Raw genomic sequence first — 24,230 nt, forward strand, 5'->3', positions numbered from 1 at the left:
TCATGTGTAATCTTGTACCATCTTATGTGGTTGGCTAATCAATTCATAAACATAAACATGATTTAATCTCTCCCACTAAACTGCAAAATCCTCAAGGTCAGGAATTATATCCTATACTTTTTTGTATCCTCCTGCAGTGGAGAAATACACAGTGTGTCCTGCACAGTGACCGACAGAAGAGTTTAACAAATAGCCTTTGATTAATCACAAGTGCATTTGTGCTCCTTGACAGTTTTTATTGGGGGAGAGGATGGAAGGGTCAAGACAGAAAATAAAGTATGATTTCTCTCTATTTTTATTCTTTTACTTATCTGGAATATAGTATAGATGACACAGGGAGAAAAAGCAGCAAAAAACCACCTTAAGACCCCAATGATATATTTTTTGCTACAACAATCTGAGATATAAATACAGGGTTGCCTATTCTAGGGTTACATCAGAGAGCTGTGAGTTGAAGGCTGATGAAGACACACTAAGATGAAAGGATTGCCAGACAGCAATTCAGCTTCATTTCATCCCTGCCTATCTTCATTTTGACCAATAAGGTGGTACTGACAGGAAAAGGAAAGAGGAAGTCAAGGAGAACTTGATAAATAACAATGTCCTCTAATTAAACATCCTCTATGAGCAAGGTGTTCCAGAGGCGATGGTAATCCGTTTTCTCACCGTATCTCTCCCAAAAGGGTGGCAGTAGAGTCTCTGCTTGCTGAAAAGTGAATGAGATGGAAAATGAACTACCATGAGACCCTACCGTGGAACAGGGCCATGTTACTCACTGTAGCGGCGGGAAAAGTTGATTATCTTGGATTTCCGCGGCAGGAAGTCTCCATTGCTGGTAGAAATACGTCTGTTGTAGGAGATGATATTGCCCTGGCTTTTATTTTTGTAGATCATGTAGGCGTAAGTGATGACAAAGAACATCCAGAAAGAGTGCATGCATATACGGGACACCAGACCAAACCAGCGCATGACTCTGACCTCCGCAGCGGAAGAATTGTCATTGGTGAGGCACTGTACCACAATGTTTACAGTTTCGTAGAAAAAGATCCAGACGATGTAGATCAGCAGGCCCCTGTGCATGTGGGCGTACACTGAGTATAGGAGCAAGCAGCTGACGAGGATGGTGATGAAAGATAGGAGGAAGACGATAGTCAGGCTCCAGCAGATGATGAACACTTTTATCAGGATACTTGTGTTCTTGATCTGTGACATTTGCTCAGTGCAATTGTTTCTCCTTAAGTACTTCTGTTCGAAGATGAGGTACAAGTCCACGGCCGTGATGGTAAAGACCCCTGACAACAGGGAGCCCATTTTGGCGGTCATGCCACACCAGTGCTGCTGTTTCATGCTGAGACTTCCTGTGAAGACAGACAATAGCGGGGCCGGGGATAATTCTGATTCCTGCCAATGTGGTAAATTACCCAGGGCTTCTGCCTCCTTCCCCCAATTCAACTGGAGAAACAATAGAGAGAAATGTGGGCAACCAGGCAGTAACAGCTTAGAGAAGACAGAAGGCTGTTTAAAAGTGTTTGGGAGTTTGAGTGGGGAGGAAGGAAGAGGCAGTCCCAGGCTGGTGGCAGTGAGCAGGTAAATGGAGGAGTGGTCCTCAACCCTGGCTTCCCATTATAATCATTGACAGTCCCCACCCCACACCAGCTAGAACATTCTCTGGGTATGACCCAGATATCAGTATTTTTAAAAACTTCCTAGTGATTTTCATCTGTAGCCAGAATTGGAAAATACTGAATAAGAAAGAAAGAAAGAAAGAATCAGGAGGGTTCAGGATGGGGAACACATGTATACCTGTGGCGGATTCATTTTGATATTTGGCAAAACTAATACAATTATGTAAAGTTTAAAAATAAAATTAAATTAAAAAAAAAAAGAAAGAAAGAAAGAAAGAAAGAATCAGTCACGTCCAACTCTTTGCAACCCCATGGACTGTACCTGACCAGGCTCCTCCATCCATGGGATTTTCCAGACAAGAATACTGGAGTGGGTTGCCATTTCCTTCTCCAGGGGATCTTCCCGATCCTGGGATCAAATCCGGGTCTCCCGCACTGCAGGCAGACTCTTTACCATCTGAGCCACCAGGGAAGCCTAAAATACTGAATAAAGAAAGTGAAATTGTGCTCTTTCTCTCTTCCGGTTTTGCCCTGGGTTATCATTGCTGCCCCTGAAGGGGAAAATTGGTGCATTGTCCAGACCTTCTGTGCAGGTATCTCAGGAGAAAAGTCAGGGTAGCAGCACAACAGGCTTGCTGGGTGAGTGGATGAAAACAATAGGTTTTAAGTAATCACTCCTCCACTATGTATCAAAACTTGAGGAATACAATGAAAGGTGTACTTTAAGGGAAATTTAAAACCTTAAAATAGAATAGCCTTATCATGGAAAAAGAAAAGACAATAATGAGCTAAGCATTCAACTCAGGGAGTTAGGGGGAAAAAAATCCAACCAATGATAAGAATAAAAAAAGATAGGAGGAAGAAAGCAAATAAAGGAACAGAAATCAATAAAAAGAAAGAAAAGATAAAGTAGAAGGACTTCTGATTGCTAAGGTTAGTGGAGCCAACTTGCTGATTAAAAAAAAACAACCCTAAAAATTGCTGGATCAAATAGTTTTTAAATATTCTTAAAAGTACAGAAGTGCTGACAAGATAGGAAGTAGGAGACAAAAGACTATAGGACTTCAGGAACTGGGACAGGTAAGCAAGCATGAAAGTCAAATTTGCTCTGAGGGTATTTGTCTATCTGTGTGTGCGTGCTTAGTCGCTTCAGTCCTGTCCGACTCTTTGTGATCCCAGGCTTCTCTGTCCACGGAATTCTCCAGACAAGAATACTGGAGTGGGTTTTTATGCCCTCCTCCAGGGATCTTCCCCACCCAGGCATCAAACCCACATCTCTTAAGTCTCATGCATTGGTAGGCAGGTTCTTTACCACTAGCGCCACTTGGGAAGCCCCTTTGCCAATCTGGGCAAACTTGAATTTCATTATGAGAACTCTGCATGGTAACGTGGGATGAAATTAAAGCTCAGGGTCCACCAAGGTGGGGAGTCTATTAGAAGGCCTTCCCGGTATTAGTCATGGCCCCAAAGGGTTATGATTACAATAAAGGGGAATCAGAAGTAAACTTGCCCCCATCTTCTCCCAGGAGACTCCAAGGAAAGCTAACTTAGTACTAACTGAACATTTCAGGAGAAAATGCTCCTTGAGACACTGTCATGTAACTAACTTTTTACAGATTTGTAGCCCAAATTACATGAAGTACTTTAAAAAAACTTTTAAGTAATAAATCTAGTTTAAACTAGTCCTAGGACTTCACTGGTGGTCCAGTGGTTAAGAATTCACCTGCCAATGCAGGGCATGCAGTTTCAGTCCCTGGTCTGGTAAGATCCCACATGCGGCAGGGCAACTGAGCCCTGCACCACGGCTACTGAGCCAGGGCTCTATGAACCACAAGCGCTGAAGCCTGCGTGTCCCAGAGCCCGTGCTCTGCAACAAGAGAAGCCACTGCAACGAGAAGGCCCCTCTCGCCACAACTAGAGAAAGCCCGTTCACAGCAACGAAGACCCAGCACAGCCAAAAATAAAATAAAAAATAAAGCAGTCCTAAACTGGAAGTGTCGCTAAGTGCCTGGGAGAAACGAGCTCACGTCCTCTCGGGAGGGATACATCTTTGTGCTGGTCCTTAAAGAATTACCTTAGTAATTCTCCAGGGACAATGACTAGTACATAGTGAAAAATACCTGAGCGTGTAAGGAACGAGGCACTGGGAGAACCAGCAGGAGCAACAGAACTACAAAAATACCACATTCTGAAACAAGCAGGGTTAGGACATTTTCTGGAATTATTTAATTATTTAAATGTTTAAATTTTATCTGTGGTAAAATACACATAACATAAAACGCACCAGCTTACCCATTTTAAAGTATAAGCTGTTGTTTAGTGGCCAAATCCTGTCTGACTCTTTTGATTCCACGGACTGTAGCCTGCCAGGCTTCTCTGTCTATGGGATTTCCCAGGCACGAATATTGTTATTTCTGCTTAGCTTCTCCATTTACTGCATACGTATCCTTGCCAGGCCTTGGCTTCCACATCTGTTTTGTTTTTGTTTTTTTTTGACTTGCTGCACAACTTGTGGGATCTTAGTTCCCCAACTACAGGGATGGAACCTGTACCCCCTGCAATAGGAGCATGGAGTCCTAACCACTGGACCACCAGGGAGTTCCCTCCACATTTTCTTTTTCTTCAGCTGTGGCACACAGCCTGTAGGATCCTAGTTCCCTAACCAGGGATTGAACCCATGCCCCCTGCAGTGGGAGCTCAGAGTCTCACCTACTGGATCACCAAAGGAAGTCCCCACATCTTTAAAATTGGGTATACTGGTTACTTGTTTCTCTTTCTGTAATTTTACTAGTTATTATAACAAATTATGGGCTGCCCTGGTGGCTCAGCGGTAGAGAACCTGCCTGCCAATGCAGGAGATGAGGGTTGGACCCCTAGATTGGAAAGGTCCCCTGGAGAAGGAAATGGCAACCCACTCTGGTATCATTGTCTGGGAAATACCATGGACAGAGGAGCCTGGTGGGCTACAGTCCATGGGGTCGCCAAAGCGTCGGACACGACTCAGCAACCAAACAACAACAGCATAACAATTACTCTAAAACTTAGTAGCATAAGACACATAAGACAACTATTTATTATGCATGTGGATTCTGTCGTGGAGGACTCTGGAGGTTAGCTTAACACTGTACATGATGAGGAATTTGGACGGGACACATCCAGGAGATCTTGTCACCACTCATGAATTTGGGGGACCTCTCTTTGAAGACCCATTCACGTACATGTCTGGCGATTGCTGCCAGCTGTCAGTTGGGGGTCTCTCTGTGTGGATGCATTTGGGTTTCTTCACCTCTTGCTGACTGGCTTCTCCAGAGTGCATGTCCCCAGAAGAGTGAACTAGGGGCAGCTGTATCACCTTGTTTCAGCTTGGCCTTGGAAGTTGCACAGGGTTGCTTGTACTGGACTCTGTTCTTTTCTCTTTTTTTGAAGTATAGTTAATTTACAATGTTGTGTTAGTTTCTGGTGTACAGCAAAGTGATTCAGTTCTGTGTGTGTGTGTGTGTGTGTGTGTGTGTATACATTCTCTTTCACATTCTTTTCCATTTTGGTTTATTACAGGATATTGAATAGAGTTCCCTCTGCTATACAGTAGGACCTTGCTTATCCATCCTATATAGAATAGTTTATACTGCTCATCCCAAACTCTCAATCCCACTCTCCTCCTCGGCAACCACAAATCTGTTCTCTATGTTCCTGAGTTTGTTTCTGTTTTGTGGCTAGGGTCATTTGTGTCATATTTTAGATTCTACACATAAGTGATATCAAATGGTATTGTCTTTCTCTGTCTGATAATCTCTAGGTCTATTCATGTAGCTGCAAATGGCATAATTTCATTCTTTTTTATGGCTGAATAGTATTCCATTATATATATATGATATGCATGCATATATCATATATATATATATATATATATATATCACATTTTCCTTAGTCAACTGTTGATGGGCATTTAGGTTGTTTCCATGTCTTGGCTATTGTAAATAATGCTGTACTTTATTCTTGTGAATCACCAAGGCTGGGCCATTTTCAGAGGGAGGGGAAATGGATTCTACCTTTTGTGTCAGGAGTGTTAGGGAATTTTCTGAGGTGCAGGGGATTCTTGTTATCTCAGTGGTCAAAATCCAAACTTCCACATTTGCCAGGCTGACCAGGGAAGGAAAAGTGATCATAACAAAGAAATATTCACCAATGAACTGATGTTCCCCTTTTTCCCTTATCACCACAACATTCCTCTAGGCTGAAACTAAGGGCTCTATGTGTGCACCAAGCCCATCAAATCAAGTCTTTATTGTTCAGCCTCTCTCTGAGAGCCCAATGTAAATAACTGATGACACAAAGCAAATAATTTGCAAAGCATCATTGCGAGTCTTGCAAGATCTCATGCAGCGATTAAAAATGATGAAGAAAACTGCTCAAATTACATGAAGCCTTTAGCAATCCTGGATATGATAGTTAGTCCAGTGGATAACCAGAAAAGGAAAAAAATCACTAAGAACGTAATAGGTACTTCAGTAAAGAACTATTTGAAGATGAATAAATTGCTACATATTCACACGATGGCATGTTAAGCAGTCATCAAAATGAATTACTGTAGCAACACAGAACAGTTGGAATGAATCTTAGTAATGTAATAGCAAATGAAAAAAGTACCAAAAGAAGATATACAGTTAAAAGCAACTATAGGTATGTTATACACACACATACACAATTTTTGGACTCTATATATATATGCGATAAAACTACAAAACTATATAAGGAAAATAAAGGAATGATGAACTTAGGATTCTAAATGACCATCACCTCGGGCCAGGGGAGGAAGTGAAATGGGTTGGGGAGATCATATAGTCAGATCTGATTTACTGACAAGATCCTAATTTTACTTTGGGTAGAGGATTTGAGGGTAAATGTTACTTTACTAAAAATAACTAATATTTTTAAAGTAAATAAAGGAGTTATGCATGGATCAGTTAGGGCTATGTCATGCACCAAAGATTATGATAAGTCTAACCGTGAGCATATGAAGTATGATAAAAAAAACACTAAATAAAACAAGGATAATAACTGTTTACCTCATAAGGTTGCTGTGAGGCTTAAACGAGTTAATATATTTAAAACATTCAGAACAGTGCTTGGAACGTGGTAAGCATTGTACTATGTAAGACTTTTTGCTATTGTCATTTTTGCTTTATGCCAAGGGGTAACTACTATTTATTATCTATGTAAAACTACTATTTATTATCTATGTAAAACTACTATTTATTATCTATGTAAAACTACTGTTTATTAAGTTGTGTTGCAGAAGATATCATCAGCTTCCTTCCCAATACCCATTTCCTCTTCTTTGCTAACAGAAGTCTACTTTAGGTCAACTAAAGCTTGGACTCTGTCAACCTTGGCCCCAATTCTATGCTGAATTCTCCTCTGCTCAAGCCCTCTTATGAATATGCATGTACCTCCGAGCTTAAAACTTCCCCAATCCGCTGTTCAGGGAGACATTGCTTTGGAAAAGATCCCCATTGTTCTTATTTGCTGCCAGTAATAATAAATCCTTCCTTCTCCCTATCTTTGGCTTGGTTGTGTCTATTGGCACCTACCAAGAAGTAAACCCAGTTTTTAGGTAACACTATCTCTACATTTTCTTTCTTCTTAGCTTGAATGTGATATGATGCCTAGAACCTCAGCAGCTATTTTGTTACCATGAGGCAACAGGCATAGGGACAAAAGCAAATATGCTAAGGATGTCAACATTGAGAGAGCATCTTTTGGTATTTTATTGATTACTTCTAAAGTTGAATATTTTTATAAATATCAATATGTGATTTAAAAATCTCTGTCTAGGGACTTCCCTGGTGGCTCAGTGGATAAGAATCTACCTGCCAACCCAGGGGACATGGGTTCAATCCCTGGCCCAGGAAGATTCCACATGCCACGGAGCAATTAAGGCTGTGCTCCACAATTACTGAGCCCAAATTCTAGAGCCTGTGAGCCACAGATACTGAAGCCCATGCACCTAGAGCCTGGGCTCTGCATCAAGAGAAACGTTTGCATTGAGAAGCCTGTGCATGACAATGAAGAGTAGCCCCCACTCACCAAAACTGGAGAAAGCCCTTGCAAAGCAACAAAGACCCAGTGCAGCCAAAAATAAATAAATAAACAAAAAATACAAAAAATCTACATCTAAATAAGTCTAAAACTATCTTCCCTGGCAGTCCATTAGTTAAGACTCTGCATTCCCAATATAGGGGGCATGGGTTTGATCCCTGGTCAAGGAACTAAGACCTTTCATGCAGGTCTTTGGTGCAGCCAAAATAAATAAAAGATAAACAAGTCTAGAATCATTTTGATAAGTAGAAAATAAAAAATACAAAGTGGCAAGAAAGCATGAAGGCATAATTTAATTAATAGTATTTTTCTCTCAGTGATATCTGAAATATTAATGCATCTTGCATTTGATAGTATCTTAGACTTACACAATCATGGTAAGAACTTTAGTTCTTAGTTGGGGAATCTTAGTTCTTAGTTCCCAATTAGGGATTGAACGTTTACCCTTAGCAGTGAAAGCACAGAGTCCTAACCACTGGGCAGCCAAGGAATTCCCTCAATATTTTTAGTTCTTTTCACAATTCGACTTGTGGTTCCAACAGAGGATGTTGCTACCAGCTCCCATCAGCTGGATCTCTGGCATTATTGAGTTGAGGCAGGGAAATAACTAATAACAATGAGCACATTATAAAGTGGACTTCCCTGGCAGTCCAGTGGCTAAGACTCTGTGCTCCCAATGCAGGGGGCCCAGGTTTCATCCCTGGCCGGGGAACTAGATCCCACATGCTGCAACTAGGACCCAGTGCAGCCAAATAAATAAAAAAGAAAAAGAAGAGCCCAAGTCACCGACGTCAGTTAAAAGGTTTTGTTTTGTTTTTGATGTGAACCATTAAAAAATATATTTATTTATTTAGCTGCATCAGATCTTAGCTGCGGCATCTGGAATCTTCGTTGTGTCTTTCAGGGTCCTTCACTGAGACACACGGCCCCAAGAGTTGTGGTGTTCAGGCTCAGCTGCTCCGAAGCACGTGGGATCCTAGCTCCCCGACCAGGGACTGAACCTGAGTCCCCAGCACTGCAAGGATCACCAGGAAGTCCCGGCGGACCATTTTTTTTAAAGTCTTTATTGAACTTGTTACAATAATGCTTCTGTTTTAGGTTTTGGTTTTTTTGGCATGAGTCATTGGGATCTTAGCTCTCTGACCAGGGCCCAAATCTGCACACTCTGTATAGGAAGGGAAGTCCCAGACAGATAGATAGATAGATAGATAGGATAATTGTAAAAATACTAGATATAAGCAAAACACCAAATGCTTGTTACAAATTCACTCTCCCACCAAAAGTAAATGTACATCCCTGGTTTAGAACATATGTGTCATAATTTTTTTTTTTTGGTTGGCCGTGCCATGCGGCTTGTGGGATCTTAGTTCCCCAATCAGGGATTGGGGAACCTTTACCCTTAGCAGTGAAAGTGCAGAGTCCTAACCACTGGCAGCCAAGGAATTCCTTCAAGAATTTTTTTTTTTTAACACCTCAGTAAAAATGCCTACACCTTATGTGGGGTTTAAAACAGGGGCTCGTGGGTTCAAGTCTCTGTTCTGTGGGTTGTACAAGGCAGCCGCCCACAGCCCCATGATGGCCGTGGGTAAGAGCTTGGCCCCCGTTTCTGGCACCAGGTTCCACCTCTGGATTCTGAGGCATCCCTGAGGGCCAGAGGAGCTCTGGTCATAATGGAGGTTGGATTTCCTCCTAGCCTGGCAGTATCAGGCCAATTTAATTGGATTTTTAAAAAATGAAAATAGATAATTCGCATATATAGGAGCTTGAGTTCTTTGAGATACATCTTATACATTCTCTTGAAAAGAAATCTATCAACTTAAAGAAAAAAAAAGAACTGCTGAGATAATTTATGAACCCTTCTCACTCCTCTCCTTTGGCTTTGTATATAAACCACAGGAGGAATTTGTACCATAATCGGACACTCTAGTGCAAGAAAGCAGTTTTATTATTATTATTTTTAAATTATTTACTTGCTTATTTTTGGCTATGCTGGATCTTCATTGCTGTGTGGGCTTTTCTCTAGTCGCGCCAAGCAGGGGCTACTCTCCAGTTGCAGAGCACAGGCTTCTGATTGTGGTGGCTTCTTTTGTTGCGGACGGGCTCTAGGGCTCACAGGCTCAGCAGTTGTCGTTCCCAGGCCCTAGAGCACAGGCTCAATATTTGTGGCACACAGGCTTAGCTGCTCTGCAGCATGTGGGATCCTCCTGGACCAGGGATCGAACTCATGTCTCTTGCATTGGCAGGCAAATTCTTTACCACTGAACCACCAGGGAAGCCCCCTCTTCTATCTTTTATTTTTTAAAAAATAATATAAAATCGGACTCAGTCGTCTTCCTCAAGGAGTTAGGGGAAAATTCTAACTCCAAGTGTTTTTCTCTCTCCCCTTGATGGAGTCACATTGAATTCCCAGGTTCACCCAATTCTAGAATCTCATGGAAGGGCTCTGGACTTCAGGCTGTGCGGTCAGTCATGTGAGAGTGTGAGAGGCTGGATGCCCTAGCCTCAGTGGTCCCACTGCTCATAGCCCCAAAGGCTGTGGCTCACAACTCAGTCCCCAGCCTGGGGTCCACGCAGCCAACCCATCAATCATCCTGTTGCTACGGGGTCAAACACGGGTCCCAAGGCGGGCAGAACTAGGCACTTCTCCATTCCCTGAGGGTAGGGAAACCCCATTCACAGTAGGAGTCGGAAGTGATTCCCTGCTCGCTCATCTTTTCAGATCTATACCCCGACCCACCCACATAATCAAGATCTTTGCCTTTGAGAGCCTAGATTTTCCAAAACAAAAGTATTTTAACTCTCTAATAGGGGAAGAGATGGGCAGTCCTCTTAAACCTACAAAAGGAAGATGCCTGTCACGCTTTGTGGTAAATCAGTCAACAAACAGGAAACCAGTCCCAGCTATGAATGAGGCGATTCAGACAATAAATTACACTGCTGCTTACAAAGTCCTTACCATCTGACTCCAATCCAATTTTCCAGGAACATCTCTGTGCATTCCTTCCTGTGTATATAATACTCTCATTTCCTCCAATGTCTTTCCTCCCCTTCTCCACCTGGCTCTCTCATACTCATCTCTCAAGGTCATGTGAATCCTCAAGAAGGTGCTCTAGTTTGGCATTTGTGATTCTCTTGACCTTTCTTTTGTGGTAAGAAGTCTCACATCAGTACCACAAGCAGGAGAGCACCAAACTCTCCTCTGCATTTGTCTCTTTCCTAGGAAGGAAACCACTTCCCAGAACCCCCCAGCAGCCTTCTTTTCCTGGCTCACTGGCCAGAGCTGGGTCACATGTTCACCCAACACTGCAGGGGAGGCTGTGGAAATCAGTTTCTGACAAGCTCAGTAGGATTGCCATAACTGGTTAAGAGATATCATGATTCATGCCAACTGGGAACACAGTTGCTCAACCTTTCCAAAAACAATGAATCCCCTTCCCAAGGAAGGAGGAAGGAAATGGCTAATAAAGTCAACCACAGAGATCCTGTTACATTAATTATCCCTTTTTCCTCATTGACATGGGAAGAACTATTATTATTTGTTTTCCCCTTCTTCCACAGAAGCAGGAATTTACACACGGTTGGCCAGAATAAGGTTTGCCTTTCCTGGCCTTCCTGGCAGCTGAGTGTGGCCATATGACCAATTCCTGAGAATAGGCTGAAAGGGGGAGAAATGAATGGGACCAGCTTCCCTGGTGGCTCAGGGGTGAAGAATCCGCCTGCAATGCAGGAGACACGGGTTTGATCCCTGGGTCAGCAAGATCCGCTGGAGGAGGGCATGGCAACCCAGGATTCTTGCCTGGAGAATCCCACAGACAGAGGAGCCTGGAGGGCTACGGTCCATTGAGTGGTGAAGAGTCAAACATAACTAAGCATGCACACACCACGTATTAAGGAGAAAATCTTTCCTTTCCCTCTTCCCAACAGCTGAAATGTGGATGGAGTAGGGGGAGTAGAGGGTGACCTTGGGCCAACTGGACAAGGACATAATAAACACAGAAGGATCTAGGCCTCTGAAGATTCACAGAGCAGGGCTGCCACTCTTACTCAGGCTCCTACGTGACCAAGGGAAACTATAAACTTCTATCATGGTGATGTGTGTGTGTGCACACGTGCACACTCAGTTGTGTCCAACTCTTTGCAACCCCATGGACTGTAGCCTGTCAGGCTCCTCTGTCCATGGAATTCTGCAGGCAAGAATATTGGAGTGGGTAACCATGCCCTCCTCCAGGGGATCTTCCCAACCCAGGGGACGAACCCTTGTCTCTTGCGTCTCCTTCATTGGCAGGTAGGTTCTTTACCAGCTGAGCCACCAGGGAAGCCCTCTGTCATGGTTAAAGCACTGTTAATTTTGCACCCAAACTCATGTCCTAACAAACACAACTGCCTCCAATCCTTTGCCTGTAAGCATGCCAAAGTCTCTTCCAGCTCAAACAATCTCTCCTTTGACCCTGTGTTTCTCTCTCATTTACATTCAGTCTTGGTGTCAGGGCAAGCAACAAATACTGGCTCTTGAGGCTGATTTAAGCAGAAAAGTCATAGCTCATAGATGTGTGCAAAGGGTCAGTTATTTATTGCCACAACAATGCTACATAAATAACCACAAAACCTCAGCGGCATGTTAACAATGAACAATACTTAGTTCACAAGTCCATGGGGTTCAGCTTCTCTGGGGCTGGGCTGAGCTGGGCTGATTTCAGCTGGACTTACTTGACATCTGGGGTCAACTGTTGGTTGACTAGACAGTTTTGTTGATTTTGGCTGAGTTCATTCATATGCCTGAGGGTCAACTGGCTGTTGGCTGACTTAGGATGGCCTCAGCTGGGATAACTCAGAGAGACTTGGCCTAGGTCCATGTGATTCTCATCATCCAACAGGCTAGCCTAGACATGTTGCAATGGCAGAGGCCAGCAGTGAGAGTGCTACAGACCGAATGCTTTTGTCCTCCCCAAATTCATATGTTGAAAACCTAATGCCCATTGAGATGGTATTAGATGGTAGGGCCTTTGGGAATTGATTAGGTCAGGAGGGTGGAGCCTTCCTGAATGAATAAGTAGCAGAGAGATCCCTTGCTCCTTCCTCTGTGTGAGGACATGGCAAGAAGTTGGCAGTTTGCAACCCAGAAGACAGCCTTTGCCAAAACCAGGCCATGCTGGCACTCTGATCTTAGACTTCCAGCCTCCAGAAATGTGAGAAATAAATATCTCTTGTTTACAAGCCACTCAGTCTTACAAGCCACTCAGTCTGGAGAATTTTGCTATATAATCGCACACAGACTAAGACAGAGAGCAAGTGCAGCCACATGAATGTCTTCCAAGCTTCTGCTTGTATGCCTGCATGCATGCTAAGTCACTTCAGTCGAGTTCGACTCTTTGCAACCCTATGGACTATAGCCCACCAGGCTCCACTGTCCATGGGAATCTTCAAGCAAAAATACTGGAGTGGATTGCCATTTCCTCCTGCAGGGGATCTTACCGACCCCGGAACTGAACCCAAGTCTCTTACGTCTCCTGCACTGGCCTGCAGGTTCTTTACCACTAGTGCCACATGGGAAGCCCTTTGCTTCTTTAATGCTTGCTAAAATCCCTTGATCACAGCAAGTCACAAGACTCAGTCAAGAGTTAGAATAAGAAGGTCCCACAAGATAACACAGATGCAGGGAAAGGTGAAGAATTGGGGCATTGACACCATCATCTATCACACCACATTCGGAGGTTTTGCTTACAGGATGGCAGCCAATATCATGCCACAGAGCTGGGCCACTGAAGACTCTGCTGCTGCCAGTGATGAGCATCTGATGCTGAAGTTACACTGAGAGGCCTTCTGGCACAAGACTCTAGGTATTGCCGCTGCCAGAGCTTTTCCCTTTAGTTGGGTGTTGCTGTCACAACTGGTACTGCTCACCAAGAATGAATTCTCTTGTTCTCGTTTTCCTTTGCATCATAAGCTCCTGATGATTCAAAGTACACTTTGGGAAAATTTCATCAGCAGAGCCTATGACATGTGCACTTGACTTAGTTCACAAGAAAGGATGGGAAAGTAAGTAGCTGCCATTTTACTGGTAGGTGGGCTCTGCTTCCCACAAGGTTTCATAGAGTGAAAAATTCTCCATACATGGGAAAGGCGTTTATATTATAGGCATCTAAAGAACTACAACAGAACAGCAATGATGGCAGGGAGGAAGAGGAGGAAACTAGCTTCTCAATCTCCTCACAGCTAAGCTGTTTTTCATTTGTTTGTTTGTTTTTGCCATACTGCATTGCTTATGGGACCTTAGTTTCTCAACTTGGGACTGAACAAAGTCCCTAGCACTGAGAGTGCTGAGCCCTAACCAGGGGACTGCCAAGGAATTCCCCACAGCTAAGCTTCTTGAAAGGGTACTCCTAGCTCTCTTTCCCCTGCTACTTTTTTTCCATTTCACTCTGTACTAATCAGTTATGGTCACCCTAATGATGCAAAATCCAGTGGTTTACAACCACAAGCATCTATTTTTCTCACTATGCTTCAGGCTGCAGGTCGACCTGGAACAGTTAAATACTCACTGGTAGTAACATAGGTCAGATCAGATCAGTCACTCAGTCGTGTCCGACTCTTTGTGACCCCATGAATGGCAGCACGCCAGGCCTCCCTGTCCATCACCAACTCCTGGAGTTCACTCAGACTCACGTCCATCGAGTCAGTGATGCCATCCAGCCATCTCATCCTCTGTCATCCCCTTCTCCTCTTGCCCCCAATCCCTCCCAGCATCAGAGTCTTTTCCAATGAGTCAACTCTTCGCATGAGGTGGCCAAAGTACTGGAGTTTCAGCTTCAGCATCATTCCCTCCAAAGAAATCCCAGGGCTGATCTCCTTCAGAATGGACTGGTTGGATCTCCTTGCAGTCCAAGGGACTCTCAAGAGTCTTCTCCAACACCACACTTCAAAAGCATCAATTCTTTGGCGCTCAGCCTTCTTCACAGTCCAACTCTCATATCCATACATGACCACAGGAAAAACCATAGCCTTGACTAGACGAACCTTTGTTGGCAAAGTAATGTCTCTGCTTTTGAATATGCTATCTAGGTTGGTCATAACTTTCCTTCCAAGGAGTAAGCGTCTTTTAATTTCATGGCTGCAGTCACCATCTGTAGTGATTTTGGAGCCCAGAAAAATAAAGTCTGACACTGTTTCCCCATCTATTTCCCATGAAGTGATGGGACCAGATGCCATGATCTTCGTTTTCTGAATGTTGAGCTTTAAGCCAACTTTTTCACTCTCCACTTTCACTTTCATCAAGAGGCTTTTGAGTTCCTCTTCACTCTCTGCCATAAGGGTGGTGTCATCTGCATATCTGAGGTTATTGATATTTCTCCCAGCAATCTTGATTCCAGTTTGTGTTTCTTCCAGTCCAGCGTTTCTCATGATGTACTCTGCATATAAGTTAAATAAGCAGGGTGACAATATACAGCCTTGACGAACTCCTTTTCCTATTTGGAACCAGTCTGTTGTTCCATGTCCAGTTCTAACTGTTGCTTCCTCACCTGCATACAAATTTCTCAAGAGGCAGATCAGGTGGTCTGGTATTCCCATCTCTTTCAGAATTTTCCAGTTTATTGTGATCCACACAGTCAAAGGCTTTGGCATAGTCAATAAAGCAGAAATAGATGCTTTTCTGGAACTCTCTTGCTTTTTCCATGATCCAGCAGATGTTGGCAATTTGATCTCTGGTTCCTCTGCCTTTTCTAAAACCAGCTTGAACATCATGAAGTTCACGGTTCACATATTGCTGAAGCCTGGCTTGGAGAATTTTGAGCATTACTTTACTAGTGTGTAAGATGAGTGCAACTGTGCGGTAGTTTGAGCATTCTTTGGCATTGCCTTTCTTTGGGAATCAAATGAAAACTGCCCTTTTCCAGTCCTGTGGCCACTGCTGAGTTTTCCAAATTTGCTGGCATATTGAGGGCAGCACTTTCACAGCATCATCTTTCAGGATTTGGAATAGCTCAACTGGAATTCCATCACCTCCATTAGCTTTGTTCGTAGTGATGCTTTCTAAGGCCCACTTGACTTCACATTCCAGGATGTCTGGCTCTAGGTCAGTGATCACACTATTGTGATCGTCGTGAAGATCTTTTTTGTATAGTTCTTCTGTGTATTCTTGCCATCTCTTCTTAATATGTTCTGCTTCTGTTAGGTCCCTACCATTTCTGTCCTTTATTGAGCCCATCTTTGCATGAAATGTTCCTTTGGTATCTCTGATTTTCTTGAAGAGATCTCTAGTCTTTCCCATTCTGTTGTTTTCCTCTATTTCTTTGCATTGATCGCTGAAGAAGGCTTTCTTATCTCTTCTTGCTATTCTTTGGAGCTCTGCATTCAGATGCTTAGATCTTTCCTTTTCTCCTTTGCTTTTCGCTTCTCTTCTTTTCACAGCTATTTGTAAGGCCTCCCCAGACAGCCATTTTGCTTTTTTGCATTTCTTTTCCACCGGGATGGTCTTGATCCCTGTCTCCTGTACAATGTCACGAACCTCAGTCCATAGTTCATCAGGCACTCTGTCTATCAGATCTAGGCCCTTAAATCTATTTCTCACTTCCACTGTATAATCATAAGGGATTTGATTTAGGTCATACCTGAATGGTCTAGTGGTTTTCCCTACTTTCTTCAATTTAAGTCTGAATTTGGCAATAAGGAGTTCATGGTCTGAGCCACAGTCAGCTCCTGGTCTTGTTTTTGCTGACTGTATAGAGCTTCTCCATCTTTGGCTGCAAAGAATATAATCAATCTGATTTCGGTGTTGACCATCTGGTGATGTCCATGTATAGAGTCTTCTCTTGTGTTGTTGGAAGAGGGTGTTTGTTATGACCAGTGCATTTTCTTGGCAAAACTCTATTAGTCTTTGCCCTGCTTCATTCCGTATTCCAAGGCCAAATTTGCCTGTTACTCCAGGTGTTTCTTGACTTCCTACTTTTGCATTCCAGTCCCCTATAATGAAAAGGACATCTTTTTTGGGTGTTAGTTCTAAAAGGTCTTGTAGGTCTTCATAGAATCATTCAACTTCAGCTTCTTCAGCGTTACTGATTGGGGCATAGACTTGGATTACTGTGATATTGAATGCTTTGCCTTGGAAACAAACAGAGATCATTCTGTCGTTTTTGAGATTGCATCCAAATACTGCATTTCGGACTCTTTTGTTGACCATGATGGCCACTCCATTTCTTCTGAGGGATTCCTGCCTGCAGTAGTAGATATAATGGTCATCTGAGTTAAATTCACCCATTCCAGTCCATTTCAGTTCGCTGATTCCTAGAATGTCGACATTCACTCTTGCCATCTCTTGTTTGACCACTTCCAATTTGCCTTGATTCATGGACCTGACATAGGTAAGTGGAGCTATTTATAAAATGGAATATTATACAGCAGTGAAAATGAGTGAATTACAGCTATAATCTATCAACATGGATAAATCTCAAAACCATCCTGTTGCCTAAAAGAAGCAAGCAACAGGAGAATGAATACCATACAATATCATTAAATCATTAGTACAAACAATGCATTATTTAAGGTTACAAAAACAGGTGAAAAATATACATATACAGAGAATGTTTAATACAAAATTCTGCACAGTGGTTACACTTGAAGGCAGGGGAATGCCCAGAGGAAGGGACTCCCAAGAGGTATCTAAGTTACTGGTTATATCCTGTTGCATAGCGTGGGGAGTGGGGGACGTTCAGGGAAATGTTACCATTATTCATCAAACTATACATATTAGTGTTATACAATCTTTTGTGTATGTGGTATATTTAATATCCCACGAGAAAAACCTACTACTGGTGAGGATGTGAAGCAATGGTAACTCTTACCCATTGCCGTGAGGACCAGTGTAAATTGGAAAAACCATTTTGGAGAGCGTTTTTCAGTATCCAGTTAAGTAGAAATTGTGCACATTCTATGATCCAGCATGTTTTTCCTGGGTATCCCTCAGCACCTTAAAGCAGCTTCCTATTACATGTAACTCTCTGATCTTTTCTAATCCTGTCTATTCTTTTTCTTTTTTCATTGAGATATAATTTACACAACATTGTCCATTTTGTGTATCAGGTATAAATGTCCCCATTTATTCTATTTCATTAAAAGTTCCAACTTCTAAATGTATTTCAATTCACTGTAACAGTTGACAAACTGTCCTTTGAAAAACACCACACGAGAGAAAATTGTGCACATGGTAATGTGTAGAAGAATGTTAGTTGAGCACAGCTCAAAATAGAAATAACTGGCGATGGCAATCGAGGAATATTTACATTATGGAACACAATAGGGCAGTTAAGATGAGCAAACTAGAGCTCCTTGTATCAACAGAATGCACAGTGAAAAAAGCCAGTTGCTGAAGCATATGTACAGTGTGTTGCTATTTATAAAGTTTCAAAACATGAAAAACATGTTGTTTATAGACAGGCTCATATATAGTGAAAGTGTTTAACATGGAAGAGAGCGGATTGTGGTTCCCACTGGAGAGAGGGAGGGGGATGGGATTGAGGAGGGGCAAAATGGGGACTTGGAAGGTTTTTTTGTTTCTTAATCTTATTCTCAAATGTTACTTATTCTTTATTCTTTACTGCAAGGTTGGCCAACTGCATCCATAGCCAAATCTGGTACAGTATTTTTGCATGGTCTGTGAACTAAGAATGGTTTTTACAGATTTTAATATTTGGAAAAAATTGAAAGAAGAATATTTTTTAACTTGGGAAAATCACATAGAATTCCAATTTTTGTAATTACAAATGAAGTTTTATTGGAACACAGCCTTGATAGTTTTGCAAAGCTGAAAACTGTTTACAGCCTGGCCCTTTATAGAAAAAGTCTGCTACCCTCTAACGTATTTATTTACTTACTTATATTTTTTTGGCCCACTATGTGGGATGTGGGATCTTAGTTCCTTGACCAGGGATCAAACCCGTACCCACTGCAGTGGAAGCACAGAGCCTTAACCACTGGACTTAACCACTGCCAAGGAAGTCTCAACACCCCCTAATTTATTATATGACGTATATTTTATGATGATAAAAATATGGTAGCATTAGAGAAGAATTCTAGAAAGAAAAAGATGTATAATTCTACTAACAAAAGTTGCTAAAATTTTCCATGTTTTCTTCTACTCTTTGATAAGAGTCAAATGTATTTTTATTGAAATCAGGCAAAGATTTTTTGCATTCTGCCTTTTCCCTGCTGGACATTACTTCATAAACTTTTCTGATGCGCTATGTAGCATGCAAATATGCACGATTTAATGACATAGCCTGGTTCAAGTCTACAAACCACATGCCATAATTTGTATAACCATCTTCTCATGTTTAAGCCTTTGTAATCTTTTGATTTACCCCGTTTGTTATTGGTTACAAGGCAAATAACACCTTTGTGTACAGAGCTTTTCCCCTCCCTCTTTTTAACTGACTTTCTTAGAATAAATTCCTAGGAAAGAAATGTTTTATCTTTCTTCCACCCCTTCAAAGTCTACTCTCTCTTTCTTTACTCCTACAACCTCTTGCTTCTTCAGTCTGTTTGCTTAGCCTTTTGCCTTCCCTGACATAACTGATCTCAGTTGACTCTCTCAGTGGTTGTTTAGGTGCTGAAAAAGCCCTTTTGCTGTTGGATCCCAGTCTGACCTCACCATTCCTTTGGTGGTCCAACTTTCTGCAGTGCTTTGTGAAGTCTGCTTCTTGCTCTCATTTCTTAATTCTCTCAGCACAGGGTCCACTCCACTCCTACACCGAGATTAAAGTCTGCTAGTGATCTCTGGGATTCCCTGGTGGCTCAGATGGTAAAGAGTCTACCTGCAATGTGTGAGACCTGAGTTTGATCCCTGGGTTGGGAAGATCCCCTGGAGAAGGAAATGGCAACCTACTCCAGCATTCTTGCCTGGAAAAATCCCATGGACGGAGGAGCCTGGCAGGCTACTCCATGGGGGACACAAGAGTCAGATCCTTCACTTTCACTTTTTAGTGATCTCTTTGGAACTTAGCCCAAAGGCTTTTTTTTTCTTGATTTTTATCTCCCTATGTAGCTGTTACTCTGAAAGGTCCTTCGGGTCTTTTTCTTTCCCTTCATGTCTCCATTCTCGGTTTAACTCTTCCATGGAACTTTCTCTAAGGATTGAGATAGAATCACCTCTTTTGAGTCCACATGCAACCCAGACATAGCTCATTCCCTTTGCTCCAAACTCTTCTTTGCTCCAATCTAAGTTGTTTTACTCTCTTCTGAATGAAGATGAAGTTAAAGAGGGAACAGTTAAAAACTTGTAGCCAGACAACATTGAGAGTTTCTACTTACAGTTTCAAAATAATGAATAAATTTTGAAATAAATTTAAGGATCATAGGTCACCCTGTTCCACGAACAAAAGGTCTCCAAAGTGAGGTCTACAAGCATCAGGGTCACCTGGAGGCGGCTGTTGCTGTTGTTCAGCCACTCAGTCATATTCGACTCTTTGCAAACCCATGCACTGCAGCACGCCAGGCTTCCCTGTCTGTCACCATCTCCCAGAGTTTGCTCAAACTCATGTCCATTGAGTCAGTGATGCCATTCAACCATCTCATCCTCTATCACATAAGTTCCACCCCAGACCTATCAGAATCTAGACTTATAACATGATCTCCAGGTGACCCACATGTATATTAAAGTATGAGAGGGACTTCCCTGGTGGTCCAGTGGTTAAGAACCCACCCGCTAATACAGGGGACACAGGTCTGGGAGGATCTTACATGCCATGGGACAGCTAAACCCTTGGGCCACATCTACTGAGCCCGGGCACTCCGGAGCCTGTGCTCTGTAGCAAGAGAAACTACTGCAATGAGAAGCATACACACTGCAACAAAGAGTAGCCCCTGCTGTGCAGCAATGAAGACTCAGCACAACCAAAAATAAATAAATTTTTAAAAAGTATAAGAAGCACCAGTATAATGGACCAGTCAGTGCGTATCACTAAGGGTCTCTACCAAGTGCTCCATGCACCCCTTGGGAACCTCAAACCAATGATTTTCACCTTAAGTTTGGTGTGAGGGTGGTCTTGCTGCCACAGCTATCATCTTTTGATGGACAGGTGGCTACGTAGATGACCTCCGTCCCTCATCATTTTAGGTACAAGTTCATCCCTCTGAAGCTGCAAAAGGGTTTGAAGAGGACATTCTTTCCCAGGAAAGGAAGGCTGCTTTTCAACAAAGAGCATAAATAAGCTTATAGGCTCTTTGGTAAGGTGGACACACCTGCCAGGGATTGGAAAAATGGTTTCTATCATCTTTTCCAACAAAAAACGCACGTGAACAACATAGAACCAAAAGACAAGAATAGTTTATACTCTTCATTCTCTCATTCAGCAAATATTATGTACCTACTGTGTGCCAAGCACTATTCTAGGCAAGAAGAGCAGAGACAGAACTGACAAAATCCTTGCCTTACATTTACATTCTGGAAATGTGGAATTTACATTCTAGGGGATGGAGATGGACAAGAAACAGGTATAAAATATGGCAGGTAGGGGTAACACTTTAAAGAAAAATAGATATTTGAGAGGAAAGAATCCCAAGCAGAGGCAGTGGCTAATGCAAAAGTCTTGAGGTAGGAACATGCTTGGAGTGTTCAAGGAACAGCAAAAGGCCAGTAAGTGTGGTTGGAGCAGATTAAGCGAGGAAGAGAGTGGAACCAAATCACAGAGAGTCTTTAAGGAGCTGGAATGTTATGCCAAGTGAGACAGAGCCATTGCAGGGTATTGAGCAGAGGAGTGACATAACCTGACTGACCTTCTAACAGGCGCGCTCTCTCCTCCTCTGCTGTGTGGGGAATAGACTCTAAGGGGACGAGAGTGGAAGAGGCCTCCTAGCAGGCTGCTGTAAGGATGTGGTTGGTTTAGATTTGGTTGGTCACAGTGGTGGTGGTGGTGAAAAAAGGCTCAAGGATTTCAGCTTCTTTAACAAAGACAATTTTAAAAGTTATCACTAGACAACTTTTTTTTTTTAATCTTGGATGGGAAACTGGCTTAGAAGTAGAAAATAAAAAGTAGGAATATTAATGGCTTCTCAGGGTTGAACAATGTTAATAGCATCCTCTGGGAATCAGTGTTATTTAACATTTCATAAATGATTAAGAAAAAGGAATACTTTGAGACTTTTCTAGGTACACAAATTATACTCTGCTTTCCACATAGTGAAATGTCAAGTCAATTGGGAGTGCCTCTTGGAACATTTCTAAAGCTATATGAGTAGGCTGGAAAGTGGTAGATGACTTGCCATGTGGACAAGTCTAAGGCAGTTCACACAGAAGACAATTCAGGTGACATCTTTAAGACAATGAACTCTGAACTGCCAGCTGCCCCCAAGGAAAGGGATCAGAAGCTGCTGTAGGTTATTCCTTCAAGACATCAGTTCTTGAAAAATTCAAAATGCCAGTAAAAGTTCTGGTGGTTTCAGAATAATGACAAAAACATCAGCTTAAACAAAAACCTCAGGAACTCCCTTATGGATCTCAGTATGCAGTGCTAGTCACTGCATCCTGTGAAAAATAACAGCCAAGGAAAAGCCACTAAAATGATTAAAAGGGTAGAGGGACTTTTGTTTGATGGAAGATACGTCTATAAATATGAATAAATATGAATAATGACAAAATAAGATGAACGTCTACATAAACATGAGACGTTCAGAGAAAATTAAAATAGTCCTTTTAATGCAATTTCATGATTGTGAAATTAGGGGACAAAAACAACTTAAAAACGGGGGTAATGTCTATGTAGGAAGAGGCCATTGGCGGGCCTATTTAAAAAGGTCCTTTAGAGGGAGGTGGGAGGGGGGTTTAGGATGGGGAACACATGTACAACTGTTGGGGATCCATGTCAATTATGGCAAAACCACTACAATATTGTAAAGTAATTAGCCTCCAATTAAAATAAATAAATTTATATTTTTTTAAAAAGAGGTCCTTTAGACCTTCCAATATGTGGAAGGACTGTGCTAGCAATAACCAGGAGTGAGGGGTAAGGAACAATCAGCCCACTTCAAGAGTCCTTTGATGGGACAGAAATTATGTGGACTGGGGTGTGCTTCCTGCCCTCCCCGGCCCCTCATCACTGTGGTATACAAGCACAGAAACTCAAAAAGGGCAAAAAACACTGACAAAACTTTCAAAGGATTCAAAATGCTAATTTAAATCTCATTCTGAGTCAAAACTCGATCGAAAATATAATCAAGGGTGAAGATTTATAGTAGATTAGTAAGGGATTAAAGATGTCCATTGGCGGTCTGAATTGGATAGATAAAAGAAGAATATTTCCTGAACAGTTTGTCCACATCTAGGTTCTCTTGGTCAGAAAGTGACGGTTATTGCTTGAAACAGAGATTTGATCATCTGAATTTCAGGCACGGCACAAGTCCTTTCACAGGGATCAATTATCTGAGGAGAGAGAGGCTCTTATGAACCAACCGTTAGTCACGTGTTGTGTTGAACAGTTAGCAACTCTGGACCGTCGGGTCAGTTACTGATTTTCCTCCACCGATTGAAAAAATGGGAGTCCGAACGGAACGAGGGGAGTGGTGGGAAGGATAATAACCAGAGTGTCATTGAATTGGGAGATGTTAAAAACGGGCAGCAACCAATACATGGGCCCTTATATTTAGGTCAAAGATTTATATACATAAATATATATATAAATACATAAAAAATATTTGACTCAAGAACCTCTTTACCCCCAAAGAAAACAGCACCTTCTCCTTCTTCCCATAGGTCCCTTTCTTTACCTGCTTCTTCCCCGGCCCAGGAGAAGGAACTTTCAGCCCCGCCTCCCAGCTCGTCCAAGCTCCGCCTTCTCGGTTCACCTGTGTGCCCAGCCCCTGACGTCACCGTTCGGCTTCAGCGGCCTGCAGGATTCTGGCTCCCGATTGGTCCGTCTCCCACAGCCTGCGCAGCCCACCAATGGCAGCGGCGCTGGGTTGGGGGGTGCCCACATCCAAGATGGCGTCCCCGGGAGCTGGGAGCGGGTGACCGGCAGCAGGGAAGCGGCCTGAGCTGGCCCTGCGATTGCGGGGTCCTGGGGGCATTTCTCTGGGTAGCCCCTGGCCCGCCTACAAGGCCTTCCCCGGGCCGGAGCAATGGCCGCCGAGAATAGCAAGCAGTTTTGGAAGAGGAGCGCCAAGCTGCCCGGGAGGTGAGCCCAGGACGCTGAGAGGAAGAGGAGATAGGACCAAACCCTTCTAAATCCTAAACCCTAAATCCCGCGGGCCTGGGGCGCCAGCGATCCAAGAATGCTGGTTTGGAGAACCTGGGCGTAGGGCGGGGGGCGGGGAGCTGGGACTGCCTGGTGGTGGCAGGACGGCTGTCAGGCAAAGGAGTGGGCGGCGAGCTTTGGAGATGGTTGGGTGTGGGAGCAGACCCGGGTCCGGGGGCGTCGGGCCCTTGAGGGGCTTCCCTCAGCCGGGAGGTGGCCGGAGTTCGCGCATAGGGGACAGTGGAGTTAGGTGAGTAATTAGTGTCGGTTCTGGGTTTGGAAGGCTATC

At 43.0% G+C, this 24,230-nt stretch overlaps 2 protein-coding genes across 3 annotated transcripts in view; one reads left to right on the forward strand and one right to left on the reverse strand.

Moving 5' to 3' along the window:
* Positions 1 to 277: 277 nt before the first annotated feature.
* TMEM217 (transmembrane protein 217) lies at positions 278 to 23,541 on the reverse strand. Its single transcript, XM_027524651.1, has 2 exons — positions 23,475 to 23,541; positions 278 to 1,358 (listed from the first exon to the last, which is right to left on the reverse strand). Exon 2 carries the CDS (start codon positions 1,345 to 1,347, stop codon positions 769 to 771), a length of 579 nt encoding a protein of 192 aa, XP_027380452.1. The 5' UTR covers positions 1,348 to 1,358; positions 23,475 to 23,541; the 3' UTR covers positions 278 to 768.
* A 122-nt stretch (positions 23,542 to 23,663) lies between these two features.
* The window catches only part of TBC1D22B (TBC1 domain family member 22B), a 75,036-nt gene continuing 74,469 nt past the window's right edge, over positions 23,664 to 24,230 (forward strand). The window contains exon 1 of one of the 2 annotated variants that reach the window (XM_027524296.1): positions 23,664 to 23,881. Coding sequence is in view for 1 of the 2 variants with exons in the window: in XM_027524295.1 (XP_027380096.1) it covers positions 23,826 to 23,881 (56 nt within the window). In the remaining variant the exon portion in view is untranslated. The remainder of the gene's footprint in view (positions 23,882 to 24,230) is intronic. The other variant, XM_027524295.1, reaches the window with a different exon arrangement.

The sequence above is a fragment of the Bos indicus x Bos taurus genome, chromosome 23 (assembly GCF_003369695.1).
Source record: "Bos indicus x Bos taurus breed Angus x Brahman F1 hybrid chromosome 23, Bos_hybrid_MaternalHap_v2.0, whole genome shotgun sequence".
NCBI lineage: Eukaryota > Metazoa > Chordata > Mammalia > Artiodactyla > Bovidae > Bos > Bos indicus x Bos taurus.